The 23,648-nt window shown below is 33.1% G+C and overlaps 2 protein-coding genes across 16 annotated transcripts; one reads left to right on the forward strand and one right to left on the reverse strand.

Moving 5' to 3' along the window:
* Window positions 1-473: 473 nt before the first annotated feature.
* LOC107922594 (transmembrane protein 50 homolog) lies at window positions 474-4,680 on the reverse strand. 2 transcript variants are annotated; one of them, XM_016852698.2, is made up of 4 exons: window positions 3,947-4,396; window positions 3,762-3,849; window positions 1,229-1,381; window positions 474-964 (listed from the first exon to the last, which is right to left on the reverse strand). In XM_016852698.2, the coding sequence occupies exons 1-4, from the start codon at window positions 4,077-4,079 to the stop codon at window positions 928-930; spliced, it is 411 nt and encodes a 136-aa protein (XP_016708187.1). In that variant the 5' UTR covers window positions 4,080-4,396; the 3' UTR covers window positions 474-927. The 2 variants fall into 2 exon arrangements, 1 of the variants encoding a protein (XP_016708187.1); XR_005909574.1 differs by lacking the exon at window positions 3,762-3,849 and having other exon boundaries at window positions 777-1,381; window positions 3,947-4,680.
* Window positions 4,681-15,003: 10,323 nt separating this feature from the next.
* On the forward strand, window positions 15,004-18,664 carry LOC107920993 (uncharacterized). Of its 14 annotated transcripts, none has more exons than XM_041087539.1 (7): window positions 15,028-15,422; window positions 15,529-15,757; window positions 16,132-16,172; window positions 17,220-17,354; window positions 17,698-17,731; window positions 18,312-18,408; window positions 18,479-18,664. In XM_041087539.1, the coding sequence occupies exons 4-7, from the start codon at window positions 17,312-17,314 to the stop codon at window positions 18,617-18,619; spliced, it is 315 nt and encodes a 104-aa protein (XP_040943473.1). In that variant the 5' UTR covers window positions 15,028-15,422; window positions 15,529-15,757; window positions 16,132-16,172; window positions 17,220-17,311; the 3' UTR covers window positions 18,620-18,664. The 14 variants fall into 14 exon arrangements, 4 of the variants coding, with proteins under 4 accessions (XP_040943474.1, XP_040943471.1, XP_040943473.1 ...); XM_041087538.1 differs by having other exon boundaries at window positions 15,028-15,387; XR_005909576.1 differs by having other exon boundaries at window positions 15,035-15,422; window positions 18,213-18,408.
* Window positions 18,665-23,648: the final 4,984 nt, after the last annotated feature.

Here is a 23,648-nt window from a genome sequence, read left to right on the forward strand (position 1 = left end):
ATGCAATTAGATGTATATCAGGATAGTGAAAATCCAAAATGTTGCTCTTTAACAGGTTTGATCCGAGAATCTTGTCCAACATTAAAATACACTAATGATCTTACAATTCCTTGCAATACCTATCTAACTCAGATGCTGCTTTCACTGGTTCATTATCTTTTAACCCATCTATTATCATCATTTACATATAAACATCTACTAATCAATTCATTATTCATTAACTACAGATAATATAAAGTGGAACCGATATACAAATATAACATAATTTATTAACAAATATATACAAATATGTAATGTTTTAAACATGATGACCATACCTAAAATTATACGAATCCAATATTAAGACACGAGTTCTCGGATCAAATTTAACATTAGGCTGCAAATTGAGTCTCCTAAGTCCTAGAAATTAAGGTGTGAATACATCAAATGAAGTAGACCCGAATTCAGCATTTTACTTTGTTATGCTAAGAGTATAATAGTAAAATAATATAATTTTTACTTCTTTTCCATAGTTCTGTCTTAACAACGAGTGAAAACAAAATTACATTTTTATTCAACTTTTCCATATTTTATACCAAGCATACCAATAAAATTTTATCTTTCCACCTACCAAAACAAATACAGCCTAAAGGTGGCAAATCAAATCGGGAAAAAGGTTGGTATGGCCAATCCAAAACAAAAGAAAAAGGTTTTGTTAAAAGGGGGCATGGATGATTCGACCCTATATAGAACTGGAAATAAAGAAAACAACAAATGGGCTTCAAGTGCCCGTTTCATGGTTGAAAAATCATAAATTTCAAAAGAGCAGGATGAATCTTAGTTTTCACACTCAAGACACTTACTATAGGGTACAAGATTTAAGAAGGTGAAAAATCCTTTCTAACTGCACCATTGATTAATTAAAATGACAGATGATACCTGCACATACTATTGAAGACTCGCTTGTGGTTCCAAGCTACACTGTCTGTTATTCCGAGTGAGAAGTCCAATATATAAGTCCATTGCAGTTGAAGATTCAGATTAACAAAATTATTAGAGTTGGTGATAAAATGTTTAATACATAAATAATGAAATTGAAGAACATCTTAAATACGCCATTTGGTGTATGATTCTCACACAGGCACATAACCACAAGATAGATATTCATCTTTAATTTGAAACAATTATACAAACGAACCTAACAGAACATTGATGATGGTCATAATTCTAAATCTGGAATAGCATTTACCTAATTAAGACGAACACACACTGTAAGACACCTGCAGTACCAGTCCACAATGAAGGACCAGATGTCACTAGTGAATCCTGCATCAATAGGCCCACTGAAGCAGCCAGTGAAACAAAGGAGACAACATAAGCAAGGAAAAGCCAGAGCTTCAACCTGTTTCGATGAAGGATTAGCATCCATTAGCCAGAACAAGCAACCAAAAGAGTATTGTAACTCTTCTAAAAAAAGGTAGAGATAAACCACACAACAAACAGATACAAGGATGGTCAGCTGATTCAAATTCCAAACACTTAAAGTTTCCCACTTAAACAATCTTAAATATCACCAATTGTCGAAATTATCTCCAAGTTATATCAGATACAACGCACAAGCAAGACAACAAGACAAAAGGAAATCAAAAGTAGACACCATTACTAATTCCCTACAGCTTTAATACATACAAAGTCAAAACCTTTTCCCAAATTCCAAACTCCAATGCCTGATTCTGAAATTGTCATGCAGCTGGAGCACATGCACGGATCAGCTTAGTTACACAAGGGTGAGCTTGAGCTACACACACCATGCTTACTGCATGTTGATAAGCGCATACCATACCATGCTCAGATGATATTATCAATATTTGCAAATTTCTTTACATTACAACGAAATTTTTGAAGTGATTAAGCAAGATGGTTGTTAAGCTTTCATGTAACCTACATGAAATAAGAGGAAGCTTCAAATGGCTTAAGAGCATTTCTTGTGTCTCATAATCAAATTCAGCAGTGACTCGTACACCGTAAACTAGCTCAGGTAAAGGAATAGCTTGAGTGGTTGAAGGATAAGTTGGAAAAATAGATTAAAAGAAAAAAAAAATTCAAAAAGCTCGGTCCTAAAACTGCAATGGAACACAGCACAAATTAATAGTTTAAGCCGTAAGTCATACAACACTAGCACATTTACTTTTTGGGCTCCACCAAGTGCCAAGGTTATACAATCAGGGATAAGTCTTAGTCATTCCTTTTCCACCATAGCCCAAAGTTTTTACTCAAGCAACCATAAATGGACATGACAACTTATGTGTTAGGACCAGTTAAGCTCCTGTGGAAGAAAAACTAAAATGAAAGACCAGTATGTTCAACAATTTGTCTTAACTCTGACCAATATCAAGGCATGTTTCAGGAAAACAACAACACTATTCAAACCCTATATCATCTCTGTAAGAAAATTGATGTGGTTTTGGGTGAAAAACAGCAGCAAATAGGTAGAATTTTGACTGAAAAATGTGTAGAATGAAGTTGGAACTCTAGAAAACTCAGGGTTATGGAAAACCTCTAGGTTCCTTTATTAATTTCAGAGGTAATAATCAGGAAGTTATGACTGTAAATATTTTACAGCTTATGTATACTAGACTTTCTCGCAAACAAAGTTTTATTCTAGCTCTATATTTAGGCTTAAAGATACTAAATTGTGGATATAGAATAAAATAACATGTTTTCTTCTATTTCAATCCTGCTAACAGTATAATAATAAAAAAGAATCCAACACTTCTAATTACAAGGAAAAAAACTTGTAATTCAGCACTGCCATATGATAATTTTTGAGTTGCAGAAGAATTTCTGTTTGTAAACTGCATGTTAGTTTACAAGACACGTGATTTGCAAATGAATCATTATCACGAACACTTATCCATGTCAATTGTCAACTATGCCTCAAGATTGACTTTAGTGATAACACACATGCAGAAAAGGTGGGTAATAAATACGTTATATACGTCCTCTAATTTTTCTTAGGTTTCAAGAACTCAGTTCCTCAATGCCATATAGGCAGCTAAAAGAATTTCCAAGTTCGCAGCACTATCATGCACTGCTTCAGCCACCGTTGAATGAGTGAGCAAGAGGGAGTTCACCATGAGTACACTATATAAAATGATCGTAATGAATAGTTCCATATTCATTAATTCTACAAGAAGATTAAGATCCTTAAGTTAGAAGGATCACTTGAAAATTATGCATCCATGCTGTCTAAACTTGAACCTAAAACGTAGGCACTTTACATGCAATAACACTAATTTTGAACGGAACTTCTGGACCTATGTCTGTGCAAATAGTCACCATCATACACAATTAAATATCATTTGCATTAATGTTAAATTTGTTGATACCAAAAGGAATAAATTAATTGAGATGCAAGACTGTTGACGAAATTCTAGTGCTTATCAAGTTTGGATTTCAAAGTGACCGCTACATCATAAGCCTTGATTCTGTAGACAAGGTAAGAACTTCAAGACAAGAAATATTTTTCAATCAGCTAAAATGTACAGAACCATCTCAACTTCACCTCGAAAATATCACAACTCACAACAGCATCACCGAGGAACAGGTAAACCCTAAGTAATTAGGTATCTCTCCAATCATGGGAAAAATGATAACGATTTTAGCAAAAAAACAGTTAAAGTAAGCAAAATCAAAATCCAATAGTGGATGAAACGCAAATTCCATAAAAAAAATGAACTGAAAAAACAGTGAGAAATTGAAGAAGATAAGAATCAGCAAACCTCCACTCGCCTTCATCATACGGAGAGTAATCAATATCGTCTTTTCGAACACAATTAAACATCAAAGCCGCGATAGACGCAAATATTTCTTAAAATAAAATTCGGCCATGTAAACATCAAAAAAGCAAATAATTAACAAGAAATAAAAAATATATTAAAAGAAGAAGGAAAGCCATTAGGTGTACCAGGTAAATAGTGGACGAAAGAGATATGAACGGAGCTACAAACGACGGCGTCGACCCAAAACCACCAGCCGGCACCGAATACGGCGCCCGCGACACCGGGACTGAAGATCGCCAACAGCTCGCCTAAATCCATTTAATTGTTTTTTTTTTCGAAATTAAACCAATTATTGAGAATAAAATAACAATTCCATTTTTCTTCCCTTTCCCCTCCCTTTTCAAGTGCAGCCTATCCTCAACTGTTATTTTTCCCGCTCTCTCTCTCTCTCTCTCTCTCTCTCTCTGCCTCTTCCTTCGCTCCTTCCTCCGAATGCGTACATTAGTGTACATTAGAGATTTTCACAACAATATTGCACCTTTTTCTTTTCAATTATTTATCCATCTGCTCTGTTTCTATAAGCTAGATCTCCCCGTCAATAAACCGATAACGATTAAATTAAAATATATTAAATTATTTTATTTTTTATAAATTTTATAAATAATACAATAAATAATTTTGAGAAAATTAGAAGAATATGCTGATTCCAAAAAAAAAATTAGGGATACAAGTCGAAATTTTAATTATTTAAAGAAATAGATTGTTTCTGTAGACATGGCACATTTGTTACATACAAAATAATTTTGGGTACATCAACTAAATTTTACATATAAAAATGATGAATTTTAAAATATTTTATATTTAAAAATAATAATAATATTTGATATAATTATTTAATTTTATAATAATAGAAATCATCATATCTATCATGTTGGTAGAGAAAATAAATATTCACATATAAATAATAAAAAATATATCAAAAAATTAGTTAATATTTTTCAAAAAAATAAAATATTTTTAGCATAATATATATAGTATATATTCTCATTATATAACTCCATATTTATTATTTTGTTTATATCAATAAAATAATTATTAATTAAAAATATTTTTAACATATTAACATAATGAAAGATAGATATATTTTTATTGTACAATTCCATATTTATTGTTTTATTTATATAAATAAAAGAATTATTAATTAAATATATAAATTAAAAATAAAATAACTTGAAAGTAACATATTTTTAATTAAAAATATTAACAAAATATTAAAAATTAACAAAAAAAAATTGAAATAACATGAAACAAAAATAAATGTGTTCGAGATATGAATTGAACTTGAGACTTAAGGAATAAAATAGTAACACTCGACCATCTAACTAAAAGAATTGACATTTTATTAAGTAGATGTCCATTAAAATCAAGATAAGTTTTGATGTACTTTAAATTCTAATAGTCATTAGAAGTAGATTTTGCTGCATGTATATTTCTTAAACATATAAATAGAGACTTTAGAGAAGTTTTATAAATATTTCGATTAATCAATAAAATACGCTCTCTTTTGCTCTCTTGTTTTCTTTGTTCTTTATTTTATAACAAAAAAATATTTTTTTAAAAGGTTTTTTTAATGCTTTTCCTAAAACACGTTTTTACCACATCTACGAAAAATCAGTCTCTTTCCTTAAGTATTCAAAATTTCGACCTATATTCCTAAATTTTTTCAGAAATATATTCTTAATTTTGCCAATAATTTTGATCATATTATTTATAAATAAAAAATTAAAATTAATAAGTGATAGCATTAGACCAAACGTAAAACAAAGAAGGTAATTTAAAAATAATTAATATCAACTCATTATTTAGAAAATAAATAAAATTTGATAAGTTAGTTTTTTTTTTTTTTTACTTCATCTGGCACCTATCAAATTTGAGGGCATAACATGCAAAAACTGATCGCACTTGTTGTTTAGATTGATGCCACTAGCTGCAATTACCACCTCCTTCTGGATTGGAAGTTTGATTATTAAAGTGACATTTTTAAGTGTAATGGTTGCTTCCTTTATGGAAAATGGGACGTAAACATTTCTGACTTTTACTTTTATCTTTTCACCGAGGCAGCAATTAAATGTTGAATGATTTTCAACGTAGGTGTAACATATAAGCTAACATCTTTCAAATATTTTTTATACAATCATCGGATTCTGAGAAATATAAATTATGTTGAATTTGAAGAACTCAATATATCGATTGTTTTATTAATATCATAGAACAATAATATTAAATTTTGAAAATAATTAAGTTGGAATTTTTACGTAATTTGCAATGTGTTTACGGGCAATTTACCATTAAAAGCTTAATTTTTTTTAAATTTACCGAAATGGGCCCGGATTCTATTATTTACCGGAATGGGCCATTTTCCCCTAAATCGCGTCCACGTCAGCGTGAAGTCAGGGAACGTGTCAGCAAATCGCGTCCATGTAAGCGTGGTTTGTGTCCACGTCATCAAAGTGCGCTGACGTGGACACGATTTGCTGACGTGTAAAGCGTTCTTGGGGACGCGATTTGCCCCGTGCGTGAACAGTGCAATGGTCATTTTTCTGACCGTTACCCCCCCAAACGGTCCAAAAAAAAAGTATAAATGCCCCCACCCCTTTTTTTCACAAACTAATCCTCTCTCAAATTTCCTCTCAATTTGCTCTCAAATTCCTTCCAAATTTCTCTCAAATTCATATTTAATCTCAATTTGCTCTCAAGTTCCTCTTAAATTTCTCTTAAATCCCTATTTTTAAATAATTTCAAAAAATTTATTTTTTTAATTTTTTTTAAATCGTAAAAATATATACGATTTCAGCAATGGCCGGAGAATTGACTCGGCTTGATAAGCAGCACATATCGGTGGAACAAATGAAAATGGTAAGCGTTAAATTTAATTTTTAAATATTATTTAAGAATTTTTTATGTATGCATTTTTAGATAATTATTAATTTATTATTTGTTATAAAAGTCTGTAGATCGGATATTGGAATGCAATATCCGAAATATGCATGCTTGTCCATCACCGTTGGTAGAGAACTACCTACGGGAAGCGGGTTTTTGGCACGTGGCGACGGTAGGCCTAGGATGCAAGGTGTACCCGAAACTAATTAGTGCGTTGATCGAGAGGTGGAGACCCGAGACGCACACATTCCATCTTTCATATGGAGAGTGCACTATCACTTTGGAAGATGCCAGTCTGCAATTGGGATTGCCGGTGGACAGGTACCCAGTCACCGGGTCTGCCCAATCTAGCGATTGAAGAGCAGTGTGTTACGAGCTTTTGGGCGCTATTCTGGAGAAAATAGACGGAGGTAAGATCGAGATGGGCTGGTTACAAGACACATTCCTGGATCCGGATGAAGTTTCAACCGAAATAGAAAGAATCTGATATGCTTAGGCATACATTCTTCAGTTAATTGGAGGTTATCTAATGTCGGACTCGTCACGGAACCGCGTACATCTAAGATGGCTGCTGAAACTCGTTGATTTTAGAGCAGCTGGTGAATTGAGTTGGGGGTCTGCCGTCTTGGCAACATTATATTGGGAGATGTGCAGGGCGACGCGACCGAGGAAAGTAAAAATCGGAGGTTGCCTGTCACTACTGCAGTCATGGGCACGGTTTCGCTTTCTATTTCTACGTCCTCGAGTGGACCACCTATATACATTCCCACTCATAACGAGGTAAATTTTATATTAGATTTTACAATTATTATGTAGATTTTTAAAAATAAAAGTATGCTAAAAATTTATTTAATTAGGTGGAACCATCCGGCAAGTCATGCTCGATTACCTATCTCTCTTGAAGATATACGGCTTCTAGTAGACCAACAGTCGGAAGCACATGTAAGTATTAAATAAAATTAATATTTCCATCATTCGCTAGTTGATTGGTATTTAGTATTTAGTATTTAGTATTATGTATATAACTAATATTTCTATCATGTTCATATAGTTTAAATGGACGCCATACAAGGACCCGGCAATTTAGGCAGTAATTCCGGATGAGTTCTGACAAAATCCGAACGCTTGGCAAGCGAAAGTCGCGTTGATCAACTACGCGACCGTGGAGATGCACCAGTCAGAAACGTGTTACGGTAATTTGGATGTAGACAACCGATTCCCGTGGAACCTGAGGTGTTTGACGATCACCACAAAATCGACCTTCGACAATTGAATACGGATTGGCCAAGATACTGGTTCAAGTACATCTAAATGTGGGAAGATTGGTATGATTATATACCTACTCGGGAACCGATCATCGTTCCGGAGTTAGCGTGCGTGCCGGAATACATGCCATGGTTTAGGATCCATGGCAAGCCGTATTTACTGTCGCCAGAGGAGAGGCAGCGACAATTACGTGTCCAAAGGGAAAGACGCAGGCCTTTAAATCCAAGACGACAAGAAGACTACGCTAGCCCTTCAATGAGGCCCAGACATTCACCCGGCCCATCATTAGCGGTCATTCAATCACCAAGCCCAACGAGAGCACCGACACAGTCACCCAACCCAGCAGTTCAATCGATGATACCCACACAACCGTCTTTTCAGATGATGCCAAGTACGTTTCCTAGCCCTTTTATGTATCCTAACCCTTATATGTTTCCTTTTCCGAGTTCTATGGCAGGTTAGAGCCAATTACCCGGTTCAGCTCCATTTTCTGTTACGCCGAGTAGACCGCCGATGTATAGGCCAACGGCACACGAGGGATAGCAAGAAGGGCCGTCGGGGAGCTCTTCTTTTTACCAATCCCCACCACCGTACGGGTTTCAAACACCGTCGTTGTTGGTGATGTAAACACCTCCACATTCACTATTCTATCAAGGTGGCTCATCATCCCAACTCCGACAACCAGATGTCCTACCGGAAGAACTAGAATCCCCGCCGAAAGCTGAACAAATGAGGAATCCAGCGCGTAACCGTCGACGGCCGCCATGTGGCACTGAATCCAGCGGGCACGGAGATTGATTTTTGTATTTAAATTTATTTGTACAAATATTTTGAATATTTTGATATTATGTGATGTAATAAAATAGAAATTTTTTTGAGTTATTACTTAAAAACCCTAAACTAATTTATTAAAAATTTATAAATTTATAATTTATAACTAAATGCATAATTTAATTGACAAACCTTAAACCCTTAACCTAAAAACTCTAACTCTAACCCTTAACTTAAAAATCGTAACCCTTAAATTAAAAACTCTAAGCCCTTAACTTTAAAACTGTAACCCTTAAATAACAAACCCTAACACTTAAGTTAAAAACCTTAACCCTTAACTTAAATATAATTTTATAATTTTACTAACCATTAATACAATTATCAGTTAATAATTTTACATTCACATAATGTTAGATTTGAAAAAATGTTTTTACTACTACTAACAATTAATAATTTGATATAATTTAATAATTTTACTAACAATTAATACAATTATCAATTAATAATTGAAAAAAATATAATTTTTTTTACAATTACATTCAACTATTGCGGTTAAGGCATGATCGACTTGTATGGCCTGGATTCTTACACCATCCGCACAACTTCTATTGACTGGCTGTTTCTTGGATATCTATATTGTTACGTATTCTAGTCAAGCAAGGTCGACCCTTTGGTTTGCGACGTAATTCTCTATCCGGTAACAGCTTAAAAAGAGCAAGAGATATGGGCGGCCACTTACATTCATTTGAGACCGGTGGGAAAACGTGTCTCCAGACGTTGTACATGTTTTCTAATTTGTACACTCCATCCATATAGCTCATCGAATCCAAACGGATATTCTAACAAGCTGCAATAACATAAGCGCATGGATAACGAAGTGCATCAAACATCCCACAATCGCAAGTCCTATTTCGCAAGTGTACACAATATTGCCCGCCAACAACACCTTGGTGCGGTCTGTCAAACTCTGTGACACGAAACCATAAGTTGTCTCGATCATGACACACTGTGTCCATGGTGTTTGCCCGCGCCTTGGCCTTACTAATTTCTTGAACTACCTTACTGCACCATACATGGCCTCCCTGCATCTGGCCTGCATAACTTGCTGGCTCGCTTTGGAAAGAGCGTCGCCAAACGAAAATATGTCTCTCGCACAATCGATGTTATCGGTAGATGACGCGTTCCTTTAATAACAGAATTTATGCATTCAGCCAGGTTTGACGTCATATGGTCATATCGTAGGCTGTCGTCATATACTTGTGCCCACTGTTCGAAACGTATGTTACAAAGGTAATCCGCCCCTTCTTCGTTAATTGAACATAAAATGGCCAACATCCAACATCTCGTGAAAACGATCTTTATTTATTTCATACCCTGCCAATATAAGTTCATAGCGAATATTACATACCACTTCTACCAATAAAACTAATTCAAATTGACAAATGAAATAACACAGATATAGACTAAATACCCATATTGGTCACTTGTCGTCATTCGCTCTTAGATGGATATTGCTTGTAGTAGTTGGAAGCAACGTGTCTTAAGCAATATCGATGGTGTGTGCGCTGCCCTAAACTTTCCTGTCAATCAAATGCAGCTAGTATACTGACGTCTCGATCTGAAATAACACAAATATCAGGTTGGGGGCACACACGCCTCCTTAACCTAGAGAGAAAGAAATCACAGTCATCAGACGACTCCCCCGGTGTTATTGCAAATACAATTGGCAAAATTCTCCCACCACCATTCTGTGCCACTACAAGCAATAGCCAATGAGTATACCTACCAAACATAAAGGTATCGCCAATTTGTACCAATGGCTTGCAGTATGGAAATGCGTCTCAGTATTGCTTAAAGGTCCAAAATAGGCATTTGAACACTTGGCATCCACGTAGCAATCGGCCGTTGTAGTACGCATGTTCCGTTTCAAGGTCTGTGATGGCACTTGGGACGTATTTCTCTAGCACTTGACATCACTGCCATATTTCATTATATGAGGCATCCCACCCACTATGCATCTTCTCCAACGCCTTTTGCTTAGCTATCCAAGCCTTGCGGTAAGAGGGCGTGTACCCCATTTGGCTACTAATATTGACAATTAACACCGATACTGAAGTCTTGGGATCTGCTTTTACCATGGGCAGTATCAAGCTAGCGAACATAGCTGAATCCATCTTGGGAAGATCTTGTGAAACACTTATAAATGAAATACATTAAATAATGCAACATTACATAATAAAAGTATTATTCAGAAACCGTCAATATTGTACCTGCAGCTTATGTATATGGACCTTTGTACTTTTTAATCTCCCACAACCCTGTCTTTTTCCTTAACGAGACGTAGATTTTCCATGAACATGTGCCGTCTTGCACCGCGCACTTCGCCTCAAACTTATCAGATTAGGATTTAACGACGTGGTAGTTAATGCCGTTTTTTATGCTATGTTATTTCAAAGCACCAATAAAACTATCCTTGTTGGTAAACTGATTACCAACTTCAAATTCACCCGAATCTAGCCCTGAACTTGTATGATCACGCAACCGGTGTGGTAGATCTGGAAATTCTAACGCATCATCTGCAGACAGATTGACATTATGCATGTGGGCTGGAGGTGAGTATGCTCTGAATCGTGGATTTTTTTCTTCATCTGAACTTTTTTCAGCATCTTCAGGTTCTGTTGGAATAGGCTCCGGTTTAGAAAATAAGCCAACTTCTGCACCATCAGGCTCGGGCTCTCGAGGTGGATCTACATCGGAGTCATCTTCTAACCCACAATCATCTGCAGCGTACGAGGTCCCCTCACCGGTTGACGTCGTAGGGAGTATATCATCCCTTCTTCTAGACATTTTATAACGTCCCCAATTGAATGTAGATTGCCAACCACTAGAACTTTATGTCGTTCCCCAGTACGTATTTCTAGCATCAAACATTGAGCCACCGACGTACATGTCTCATCCACTGACAGAGTGTCTTGCAGGGGATGTGCATTCAACACCGCTACCAAACATTGGTTGTTCCGTGTTCTGTAACCCGCTAACCGAGTGTCGGCTAGGGGTCGTGTATACATCTCGAACACCGGTCGCAAGTACATTATTTGGTGATGTAAATTGTACATATAACTCAATATAAGGTGCTCCACTAGCAAGATGAGTCTGCACCATTGCCTCCAAACTACGAGCACCTTTTATGTCGAACGAGTCATATGTCACCGGATCAACAGGAGAACAAAATCGATACATAATAGACAGAACTTTCATTGGCGTCGTTTCAAAAATTTTATGCCTAATTCTTTTACGAAATTCTGTCAAATCTATGTTTTGGTTAAAAACCAGTTGCACCGTATTCTCGGACAAAAAAATAACATCATTCTCGGTGTGGCAAACCTCACCATCATAATAAATAACAGCACTAATACGTTCACTCATATTTGAAACTCTAACCTTCTTAGCCTTTCTAAATTGTTTCTGCTGTGACTTATGCATTCTGAGAACATTTTTTGCCTCATTTATAGCCTCAGCCCAAACATGCTACTGTAGCAAAAGCACGTTCACGGAGGCGCGATTTCACAAATTCTTCTCAAATAGCATACTGCTAGAAGTGTTTTTATACTATTTGCTCAAAAACGTCAACTCGAAATTATTTTTCCAGGACCTACTGTAGCAAAAGCGCGTCCACGAGGGCGTGATTTCACAAATTCTTCTCAAATAGCATCCTGCTTGAAGCGTTTTTAAACTATTTGCTCAGAAACATCAACTCGAAATTATTTCTTCCAGGACCTACTGTAGCAAAAGCGCGTTCACGAGGGCGCGATTTCACAAATTCTACTCATAAAGCATTTTGCTTGAAGCGTTTTTTATACTATTTGCTCAGAAACGTCAACTCGAAATTATTTTTCCAGGACCTACTATAGCAAAAGCGCGTACACGTGGGCGCGACTTCAGAAATCCTTCTAATAAAGCATATTGCTTTAATTTTATCTTAAAAACCGATAAACACGAAACGTAATCCAATTTTGAATAAATTATAATTAATTTAATTAGGAAACCCTAAACCCTAATCCCTTATTTGTTTACTTTTTTCACCAAAACCATAAAAATCTTAAAAATTCTAAACCTTAAACCCTAAAATCCAAAAACCTAACGTGGGAAAAAAGGGCAAATTGCGTCCCCAGGGGCGCGCTACGTGGCAACAAATCGCGCTTTCGTGGACGCGATTTGTTGCTACGTCAATAAAACGTGTTGACGTGGCTGCGGTTTTCTGGCACGTCCCTTGACATCACGCTGACGTATACGCGATTTAGGAGAAAAGGGTCCATTCCGGTAAATAATAAAATACCGGGCCAATTTCTGTAAATTTAAAAAACATGGCTTTTTTTTGTATTTTGCCCCGTGTTTACCCATTTTTTTCCTTGAAAAATAAGTAAAAAATTTACAATTTTTTAAGAGTAGGAGAGTTTGAAAAAATTGAGGAGTTTAAAAATAATGAGTTTTTATGGGATGAAATCCCAACCATAAAATGTGAATTTTATTGTATTTACATTACACCAAAACAGGCTTTTAGCGGCGTTTGGATAAAAAAACGTCACTAATGATCGAGCATTAGCGGCGCTTTCTGAAAAACGCCGCTAACAATAAGCATTAGCGGTATTTTTTAAAAAGCACCGCAAAAAACCTAAGCCCAACAACGCCATTTTCTGAGCTTTTGGGGATTTAGCGGCGTTTTTAAGAAAGCGCTGCAAAAAACCTAAGCCAAAATGACACCGTTTTGTGAGCTTTCGGGGATTTAGCGGCGTTTTTAAGGAATCGCCGCTAATGCTCAAGGCTTTAGCGGCGTTTTGGGAAAGCGCCGCAAAAAACCTAAGCCAAAACAATGCCGTTTTGTAAGCTTTCGGGGATTTAGCGGCGTTTTTAAGGAAGCGCCGCTAATGCTCAGGGCTTTAGCGGCGTTTTTGATAAAGCGCCGCAAAAAACTTAAGCCGAAAAGACGCCATTTTGTGAGCTTTCGGGGATTTAGCGGCGTTTTTTATAAAGCGCCGCAAATAACCTGAGCCAAAACGATGCCGTTTTGTGAGCTTTCGGGGATTTAGCGGCGTTTTTAAGGAAGCGCCGTTAATGCTCAGGGCTTTAGTGGCGTTTTTGGGAAAGCGCAGCAAAAAACTTAAGCCAAAACGGCGCCGTTTTGTGAGCTTTAGAGGATTTTGCGGCGTTTTTAGAAAGCGTCGCAAAAAACCTAAGCGCTTTCGGGGATTTAGCAGCGCTTTTAGGAAAGCGCCGCTAATGCTCAGAGATTTAAAATAATTTAAAATATTTGTTAAAAATGGAAAAAATTAAAATACTATTACTTAAAATAATTTTAAAGTTTTTTGGATACGTTATTGATTTTTTTATTTATATATTAAATAATTTCTTATATAATCGTAAAATAGATAGTATTAATTTTAAAATATAGAATTAATTATCACTATAGTTTAGGGTTTTTGGTTTAGGGTATATGATTTAGAATTTAAGGTTTAGGTGTTACCATTTTAAGGTTTATAGATTATGGGTTTAGGGGTTATGGTTTATGGTTTAAAGACTGAGGTTTAAGGTTTAGAGGTTAAATAATGTCTAGGGGCTAGTAGTTAGGGGTCAGAGGTTTAAGATTAGGGATTAGAGGTTAAGAGTTAGTGATTTAGAGTTTAGAGATTCAGGGTCGGGTTAGGGTTTAAGGTTTAGACTAATTAGTATTTTTTAATTTATATATTAATTAAGTTCTTATATAATTGTAAAAGATGGGTTAGAGGTTAAGAGTTAGGGATTCTAGGGTCGGATCAGGGTTTTGGGTTTAGATTAATTAATTTTTTAAAAATATATTTTAAAAATTTAATCTAAACCATTTGATATATTTAAATATTAGTTTAAATAGAATTAATAAATAAGTTAAAAAAAGTATCAGTATATATATATGGATGGATATATATTTAGGTACGTATAATTAATTATTTTGGATATATAGGACCAAATTATAAGAAATGAAATAAAAATACAGAAAAAAGACAAAAAAAACCTAAAATTTATAATTTTATATAATTCTTATAAATATTACTTACAAAGTTTAGAATTATTTATTTTAAACGTCACCGTTTGGCTTAAGTAAATTAATTTTTTGTGGCGTTTTTTTACAGAAAATACCAGAACTATGCATTAAAGCTTAATAAAATGGCATAGTTTATGATTAGAACTTTAATTTTTAGTGGCGTTTTTAACGCCACAAAAAATTATTTTATTTTTAAAAAACGCGCCTTTTATCCTAATTTTCCCCCGCTGAAACCCCTAATTTTTTCCCCTCTTCTTCGCGGTCTATGAGCATTTCGCTTCTTCACCCTTTTCAAACTCTTTTCTTTCTCCTCTTCTTTTTTTTTCTCGGATCTTCTTTCTCCCTCTCTCCAAAGTTCTTCGATCCTTTCCGTCTCCAAAGTTCTCCAAAGTTAGCTGCATACGATTAGCAACTTTGTGGAAAGGAGGATTTTGTTTTTGTTTTTCTTCCTTTAATTGCTGATTATTTCTGGGTTTCCAGAATAGATTTAAAATTAGCTCAAGTTGAATATTGCAAGGTTCAGTCGAAGTTTAGTGTTGGAAACTGCAATTATTGACTTAATTCGCTGATTCGGTTAGAAACTGCATGTCTAGTGAAACGATTACCAAGTTAATATTGTCATTATTTTGGGTTGAGGGGTGGGGGAACGGGTTTGTATCTTCTCTCTGTACAAGTCCTGTATCTTAATTGTAAAATTTTTGTTTGTGTTTTTAGGTGACATACATGTGCAATATAGTGACTTACTAAGGCTGTTCGAGTATGAGGGTTTTCCTCCTCATGCTAATTACCTATTTCTAGGCGACTATGTTGATCGTGGCAAGCAGAGTTTGGAAACTTTTGGAGATAACCGAGAAGTGGAACATGGTTTGTCTGTAAAATTGCAAGTTCAAAAGTTAATTCTCCAAGCTACATCACATGAAAATTTGTGCCAGAACTATGTTGGGTATGATGCTCTGCTATTTCACTGCTTTCCTTGTTTATATTTGTGGTGCATGTCTGTCTTTATATGTGTTCTAGAATTTTGTTGAAGGGTATATATTGGATTTTTATTTACGTAGTAGGATATTAAAATGACAAACAGGAAGGCACCTCAACATATTTTGAGTGTGTTCCTATTCTTCTCTTTTCTTTTTTAGGTTTGATATTCTGTTCAATCTTTGTCAAGTATCGGGCAAGTCCAGTTGGTGTCCATTAGACTTATTCACATATGATATATAAATTTTATGCTTGCTGTGGATGGGTAGTGCCCATTGATAAAGTTAATGAACTCACTCACTCACTAACTATTCTTGACATTTCCATGCTCATTTGCCGCAGGTGGTGTCCTTTTTGGTGATCTCAAGAACAAAAAAGAAATGGTATATTTGTGCATAACATTTTGTATACATCTGTAATTTCTGTGTATATAAAGTATATATTACAAATATCTCGTCTCTTTCTGGCCTTGTGTTGCATACGCATTATTTTAAATTAATAATTTTTACAGTTTTCTCACGTTTATTCTCATCAACTACATACGACCCCGTGAGGTTAATCAAAATTTACTTATTTCGATAAAGGATTTTTTTTTGATACATTTTTAATTGGTTCATAGATAAAAGGATTTTACATTTTACAAAGGTTACATTTAGATTTTTAATTTTGTTTATAAAATTTTTACATTTTACATTTACATTTTACAAAGCTTCAGCATAGGGTGTAACTTAATTTTTCTGCAAATGAAAGTTTATGGTTGTATGTTTTTTGCAAAAAATACTGGTATAATTTTTACTCTGATTAGCTATAGTTATTTTTGTGTTATATGTACAGTCTTTAAAATTATTAGAATATGTAGTAGGTACTGCATATTATGCATAAAATTTATAACCAACATTGATAACAAGATGGGAAATGTTCGAGTTACTGTCTCTCTCCAAATATTTCACTGTAAAAATTGTTTTACTGCAGTTTGAAAGGTGCCAAAGTCGGCCTTTGCATTGTGGTGTCCATTAGACATCACGAAATAGAATTTAGTAAAAGCATTGAATCATATTTCACTTAGCATTTCAAGGAGTTTGAGTAGTAAGAGTTGAATGGTGGCATTGCTTATAGAAAATTATGAGTGCCAGAAGATTGATATACTTTTTTAAGCCAAATTAAATGTGACATTGCCTAGACCCCTAAGTACACATGTAAACATTTTGTTTAATTAGAGTTTTGTCAACAGTAAAAAAGACCCTTACATCTCTAAGCTCCCTCTCCCCCTCCCTTAAGAGGAATATATTGTGTCCTCATTTTTCGAAGCTGCACAAGGTCAAAGGTGAAAGTATCATGATAACCAAGCATTAACGGTGTAGCTTTTCTTTGGTACTGTTGTCTGACTCACATTTCTCTTTGAAATCCTTGGGTTGAATTTTATCCTGCAGGTTGATTATGCATGCACACTTGAAGAAGTGCAGTAGTATTAATTCTCTGCAGGAAGATTCCTCGATTCAGGCTTATATGCAAAATGTGAGTTATGGATCTGGAGAAGGGAATGATAGGCTGCTTATATGCAAAATGTGAGTTATGGAGTTGGTTTTCCTTTTAAACATTACTTTGAATACATTGCAGGTTGTTCCAACACAATATAAAGTAATGGAAAAAAACAAAGAAATAACATGATGCATAAGAAATATATAAAATATATTAGTGAGGATTAGGTAGATAGAAATGCCATCAAGAAGTATGCTGCCTGTGTTGACCATTTGTGATTTGAACTTGCCTAATGTCTTATAGGTTTAGCATTCTGTTTCTTCTACTGAAATTTTAATATTTTCTTCATATTTCCTTGTTGGTTAAATATGTTTATAATGTTTTTTATTTTATTTTATGTATTTACATTTCTTTTTTGACTTGTTACAGATATGGTTTATGAATTGCTGCGCATATCAACCCAGTATGTCTAGAATCTATTTATTTTCTTCTTTTCTTATATTATACAACTTCCTGTTCCAATTTCGAAAATTTCTGACTATTTCAAACCAATGCAACAAATTAAATAAAATGATGGTTATCAAGTAAGACATTTTCCATAACCTGTAATAGTTTGTTATAGTTATACATGGTAGGAATTAAGCTTTTCATTTAAAATGTGTCTTTTTGGTTTTCCACTGAAGTGTCACCACAGCATATGGTAGGGTTTATGGCTTTATGAACTTATGCTTTTAGGTACTGCACGTTCATTTTGATTGGTTTGTTTGATTTTGAGGCAAATCAAAGAATTAAAAACTCCAATGAGATGGATGTTTAGATTTTTTTAAAAAAAAAGTTATATTGTGAATTAAACTCCAATGAGATCAATGTTTAGATGAATGTTTGGATTGGGGGCATAATTAAACTTTATGGTTGAGGCTGACATGATTTTCTCTTTGTAACAGGTCAATGAGTTCAATTCTATAGAAAAGTTTAAAATTTTCAATACAAACAATTTGTAAGTCATATTGCATTAACATGTTAGAATTGTCTATTTGGCTTAGTACTAACAGTCAATGTTACAAGTGGGTCAACCTGAATGCTATCAAGAGGCTTGTGGAAGCTGATGCACTCAAGATGGAGATCATTCCAAACCCGAAGGTCTGTATCACTTTCTTACCATGTCGTCTCTGGTGGATTTCTGATTTCTAAATTATAAAATTGGCTGCAGGTGGTCAATGGAATCAAGGTTCTTCAATTGGAAACTGTAGTTGGTGCGGCAATTAGGGTAGAAAATTGTACCAGTTATGGTTATGATGTATTAAAATGTAAAAAGTTCTGTCTAACCATGTGTTTTTCCATACGTGATTAAGTTTTTTGATCATGCTATTGGTATCAATGTACCCCGATTATGATTCCTTATGTCTTATTCATGAATTTTCATTTTAATAAGTTTTCAAATTAAATTATACATTTTTAAATTGGATTGTGACGTTTCTATAATTTTTTTTTTATTTTTTATGATCTTTAGCGGCGTTTTTGGGAAAAGCGCCGCTAAAGGTCAGGTTCTTTAGCGGCGTTTTTGGGAAAAGCGCCGCTAAAGGTCAGGTTCTTTAGCGATGTTTGTGAGAAAAGCGCTGCTAAAGAACCTGACCTTTAGCGGCGTTTGTGGGTAAAGCGCTGCTAAAGATTATGTTTTTTAGCGGCGTTTGTGGAAAAAGCGCCGCTAAAGGTCATGTTCTTTAGCGGCATTTGTGGGTAAAGTGCCGTTAAAGATCATGTTCTTTAGCGGCGTTTTTTCAAATAAACGCCGCAAAAGTTAGCGACGTTGTCAATAGCGGCATTTTTTGCGCGCTAGTGAAAGCGCCGCTAAAGGCCTAAAAAAATGCCGCTAAAAACCTGTTTTGGTGTAGTGTTAATTATGTTGGTTGGATCAACGATTAAATAAATACATAATTTAACCTCTTAATCTTGAACTCAATTTTCATGTGGATGTTGAGGTATTATGTATATACTTTATAATACTATCTATTGACACGCATAGTATGGATTAATATGGTGATTTGACATCATCCTGACTCATTCTCTCTATTATAAAAGATCTGACCAAATTAATCACTCTTTTATTAAATGGATCTGTGACACCTTATACCCGACTCAATTGGTGGAACTGGATATAAAATGCCACACCTCATTGCTGAAGCAACCTACTTTTTTATCTCACTTTATCAAAGTGGAAGCGTAGTGATAAAATTATTTTATTAAAAATTTCGATAACATCTCTACTTATTTTACAAAAAAAAATCTTACAAAAAAAATTTAGATTTCACAATATATTCATATCTCAAATCAATTCTCAACACTTTAATATTCTGAAACATACCACAAACTAAGCATATCACACTAAAACCATTTAATTGACTAATAACATTATAATTATTGCAATCAAAAGTTAAATCTTTCATGTCACATATACATAACTATGGCCAAATGGCTATATTAAAAAAAAAAGCTAACTACATGCCAATTTGAAACAAAACAAAATATACGAACTTTGTGGAGCCTAGGATTTGTCAGTTGGATGTTGACGACTCTGAGTACAATATCTCAAAATACACCTAACCTGCATATGAAACCAAGATCATTTGGTAAGTGATAATTCCAATTGTATTACTATAACTCACTCGATATAACATGAACTTTAGATGATTGGACTTAGATGATTTGTTTCCTCCTAATACATTAATAAACACATGTATCCCAAATAAACCAAATGTGATATTTCAACTAACCAAACTATTTAAATGAACTTGTTATCACTTTTTGCTAACATTGTATGCAACATTGTTTAATTTTATCTCATTTTGTCATATCGCATTGCATTACCAATTTAAATTAAACCATCATTCATATTCAACATTTATATTCGTTAATACATAACTCAAACCCAAACTAATTCATAGATCTTACTAACACCGTAACTATACACCCAATGCCTCATCGGTACATCTCAAACCAAACAAATTGTGCCCGATGCTCATCGATTTATTCGAAGCAATAATTATGCCTAGCACTCGTCAGAACGTCTGATGGTTAATGTGTCCAACGCTCATTGACTCAGTCGAAGTAATACTTATGAAAAGCCACAGTTGGGAACGCACGAAAAAAAGTGCCTAGTGCTCGTCGACTTATAGTCAAAGTGATTTTTATTCAGATGAGAGACTACACAGTGAAAATGCGTCATGTAGGGTGCGTTTTCTTTTCTCTCTCCAAAAACAACGTAGATTGATAAATTTTTAGGATTTCAACATAGTTCTCAATTAAGTTTTTTTTTCCAACATATATGCATAAATTAACCAATAATAATTCATAGCCCACTTACCGTCCGCTAAGCTTTATTTCAACATAATCTAATTACTATTTTAAGCTAATTACAACTCAAATCCCTTTAAATATTCTCTAATTAAAATCTAAAGCAATTGAACTTTACAATTTAGTCATTGGATTAGATTAAATATTCCAATTAACTAAATTACTTATCATTAATTCTATTCATTTCTAACATAACTCCATAAATATATATTTATTATTTACAAACTCGGTTCACTAAAATGAGGCCCCGAAACTGTAATTTTCGACATCGTTGTATCGGGTTGCTACAAGATCAATTTAGTCCATATACTATTAAAAAGAATAAAACAAAGCCATGTTCGAATAGAGTTAACATTTACTATTTTAAAGTTTTTCATGATTCTGTAAATGAAATAATTTGTTTGGAATTGAACTGCAATTGAAAAAAACAATTGCAATACGTTTTTTATACAATAAATGTTAACTCTATAATAATTTGGACTTATTTGATTCACTTTAATAATATAGGGATGGAATTGATCTATTTAATAATAAAGAAATTAATTTGATTTAATCCCTATAATACAAGGACCTTCCAAATACTTTAACCAATCATAAATAGTATTAAAATTACAATATAAATGTAAAAAAAAATCATAATATAACTTCCTTTGAATATAGTTTGATTATATAATGAAACATTTTATTAGAGTAAATTTTAATAATTTAACTTAAATTAATTAATTAAAATAAATTTAGAGGATAATTGATATATGATTCAAAATTAACACTCAAGATTTCAATGCCAATTTTTGTCGATACAATCAAAGTTTAAATGATGAATCAATAATATTATACAAAAATATTTATATTTCTTTGTATATACCAATTTTGTTTAGTCTATTTGTATGAAAAATTATAATTCTTTACATTGTTTAAGATGGATTTTAGTAATACAATTTTGGTTTATATGCAAATTAGCCCTTAAATTATATCCTGATTTTCAAATTAGTATTTGAAGTTTTTTTTTTCATTAGAAATGATACTTGAACTATCAAATTTGTCTCGCTTTATCTTCTATATATATTTTCAAGGTCAAATAAATCATCTTCTATTTTCTTGAGCAGCCAATTATAATATTTGTTGAGAATTGTCCTCTAAAAGTTTAGAAACAACTAAATCTTCAGCAATGGAAACATTAATATATATATATATATATATAAACAAATTTAAAGACAAAAAAGTAATCGATAAATAAAATTAAGCATAAGTAATTAGTTATAAATTAAAAATAATCTAAATGGTTATGGAAAAAATATTTAAAGTTAAATTGATTCATTAAAATTGTAAAATATAACCATTAAAAATTAAAATATAATTAACAAACACCACCCTATAGATATAAGCTGTAAAAATATTATTTTTTTCATTATCCTATTGATAATATATGTATGCAACATCTTACATAAATAGATTAAAATCCAGCACCATGAAACACAATTTTGATAACATGAGCTTCTATATCCTAGCTCAGTTTCTTGTTAAAATTTGTCACCAATCCAAAGAATATCAATGTACAATCTTTCATCCATGAACGTTCATTTGCAGTAAAAGATAATGAAAATCATGGTTAACATTATTTGTAAAAATTACAAAAACTAAAAAGTAAAATTAAAATAAAGAAGTTAACAAATACCAAACAATTTTATAAACTAAAAACTTTGGGCATACTGAGCCATTGCCCTTCAACCATGTTGATTCCCCCCTCACTCACTCACCCACCCTTCTTCTAGCATCAAATATTGATTTCAACGGCAACACCATTTCAAGGTAAGTAAGTATGCTTATATATGTACAAAGAAATATTGCAACATCTATCAAAATTAACAACGTAAAATTTTAAAAGATGCAACAACAGAAAAAAATTAAAAGATAAATTAAAGTATTTATCAAGCATTTAAAAAATGTAACTATTGAAAAGTAATAAAGAGGATATTGAAAGATTTATTAATTAATTAAAAATGTAAGAGTAGAATAGTGAAAAATTAAAAAAAACTGAATCAATGATAAAAAAAATTATAACAATAAATGTTAAAAAATACTTTTAAGAAATTAATTAATTTTTTTTGGAATGTAAAAAGAGTTCATGTTAGTACTTACAAAATATTAAAATAGAAAATTACATGTTTGTTATGAGGTAATTAATATATAATGATATTATTCTAAAAGTTATATACTGATATTAAATAAAAATAATTTCATTTTGATTAGTTATTTAATAATATTTTATAAAACAATTATATTTTTATTAAAAAAATTATTATATAAAAGTGAAAGATTCATTTTGATACTCAAATTTAAGTTTACACATCTATTTCACCTCTATTTATTCCATAAAATTTCTTAGGAAGTGGTTTTATATAATATGAAAAATATTTTTAAAAAAAATGAAAGGTCTATGATATTATATAAAAATAACCGCATTTTGATATTATATAAAAACAATTATAATTCTAATAAAAAACTATTATATAAAAGTGAAAGATCCATTTTGACCCTTCCGTTTAAGTTTACATAATATCAAAATATAACATATGAAAATTATTAATTTTTAAAGAAAAATTAAAGGTGTAGTTTGATATTATATAAAAATAATTGCATTTTGATTAACCATTTAATAATAATTTAAAATATTATTATGTTTCATTGTCGCATGTGTGATCTGAGTTCAAGTCACGCTAATTGTATTTGTTGTTTAGGCTTAACCCTCTTGTAATTCATTAAATTATTATTATATTTAAATTTCCACAATACCTATATTCGTAACAAAAGAGTGTTGATAATTTACCCATTTTGCCCCCATTAATTTCTAATGATTGCAAATACTACAACATCCCTATTTACTCCTAATGGTTAGACTCGATTATGGGTCGAGCCAAGTCGGTGTTGAATTTTAGGTCCGCCTTTTAGGCTTGGCTATGCCCGACCCAAAAAAATGGACATAAAATTTTACTCTCATAATAAAAATGCTAAACCTGAGCTCGATCGTA

The sequence above is a fragment of the Gossypium hirsutum genome, chromosome D01, assembly GCF_007990345.1.
Source record: "Gossypium hirsutum isolate 1008001.06 chromosome D01, Gossypium_hirsutum_v2.1, whole genome shotgun sequence".
In the NCBI taxonomy this organism is placed as follows: Eukaryota; Viridiplantae; Streptophyta; class Magnoliopsida; order Malvales; family Malvaceae; genus Gossypium; species Gossypium hirsutum.

Excerpts from the sequence above, each read along its gene's own strand:
- LOC107922594 (XM_016852698.2), bottom strand. The coding sequence starts at position 4,079 with ATGGATTTAGGCGAGCTGTTGGCGATCTTCAGTCCCGGTGTCGCGGGC. Across the intron at positions 1,382-3,761 it reads TATGATGAAGGCGAGTGGAG|GTTGAAGCTCTGGCTTTTCC; the intron begins GTTTGCTGATTC and ends TCATCGAAACAG. Across the intron at positions 965-1,228 it reads TGTGTGTTCGTCTTAATTAG|ACAGTGTAGCTTGGAACCAC; the intron begins GTAAATGCTATT and ends TCGGAATAACAG.
- LOC107920993 (XM_041087537.1), top strand. The coding sequence starts at position 17,227 with ATGCATGCACACTTGAAGAAGTGCAGTAGTATTAATTCTCTGCAGGAA. Across the intron at positions 17,355-18,311 it reads AGGCTGCTTATATGCAAAAT|TACTAACAGTCAATGTTACA; the intron begins GTGAGTTATGGA and ends TATTTGGCTTAG. Across the intron at positions 18,409-18,478 it reads AGATCATTCCAAACCCGAAG|GTGGTCAATGGAATCAAGGT; the intron begins GTCTGTATCACT and ends AATTGGCTGCAG.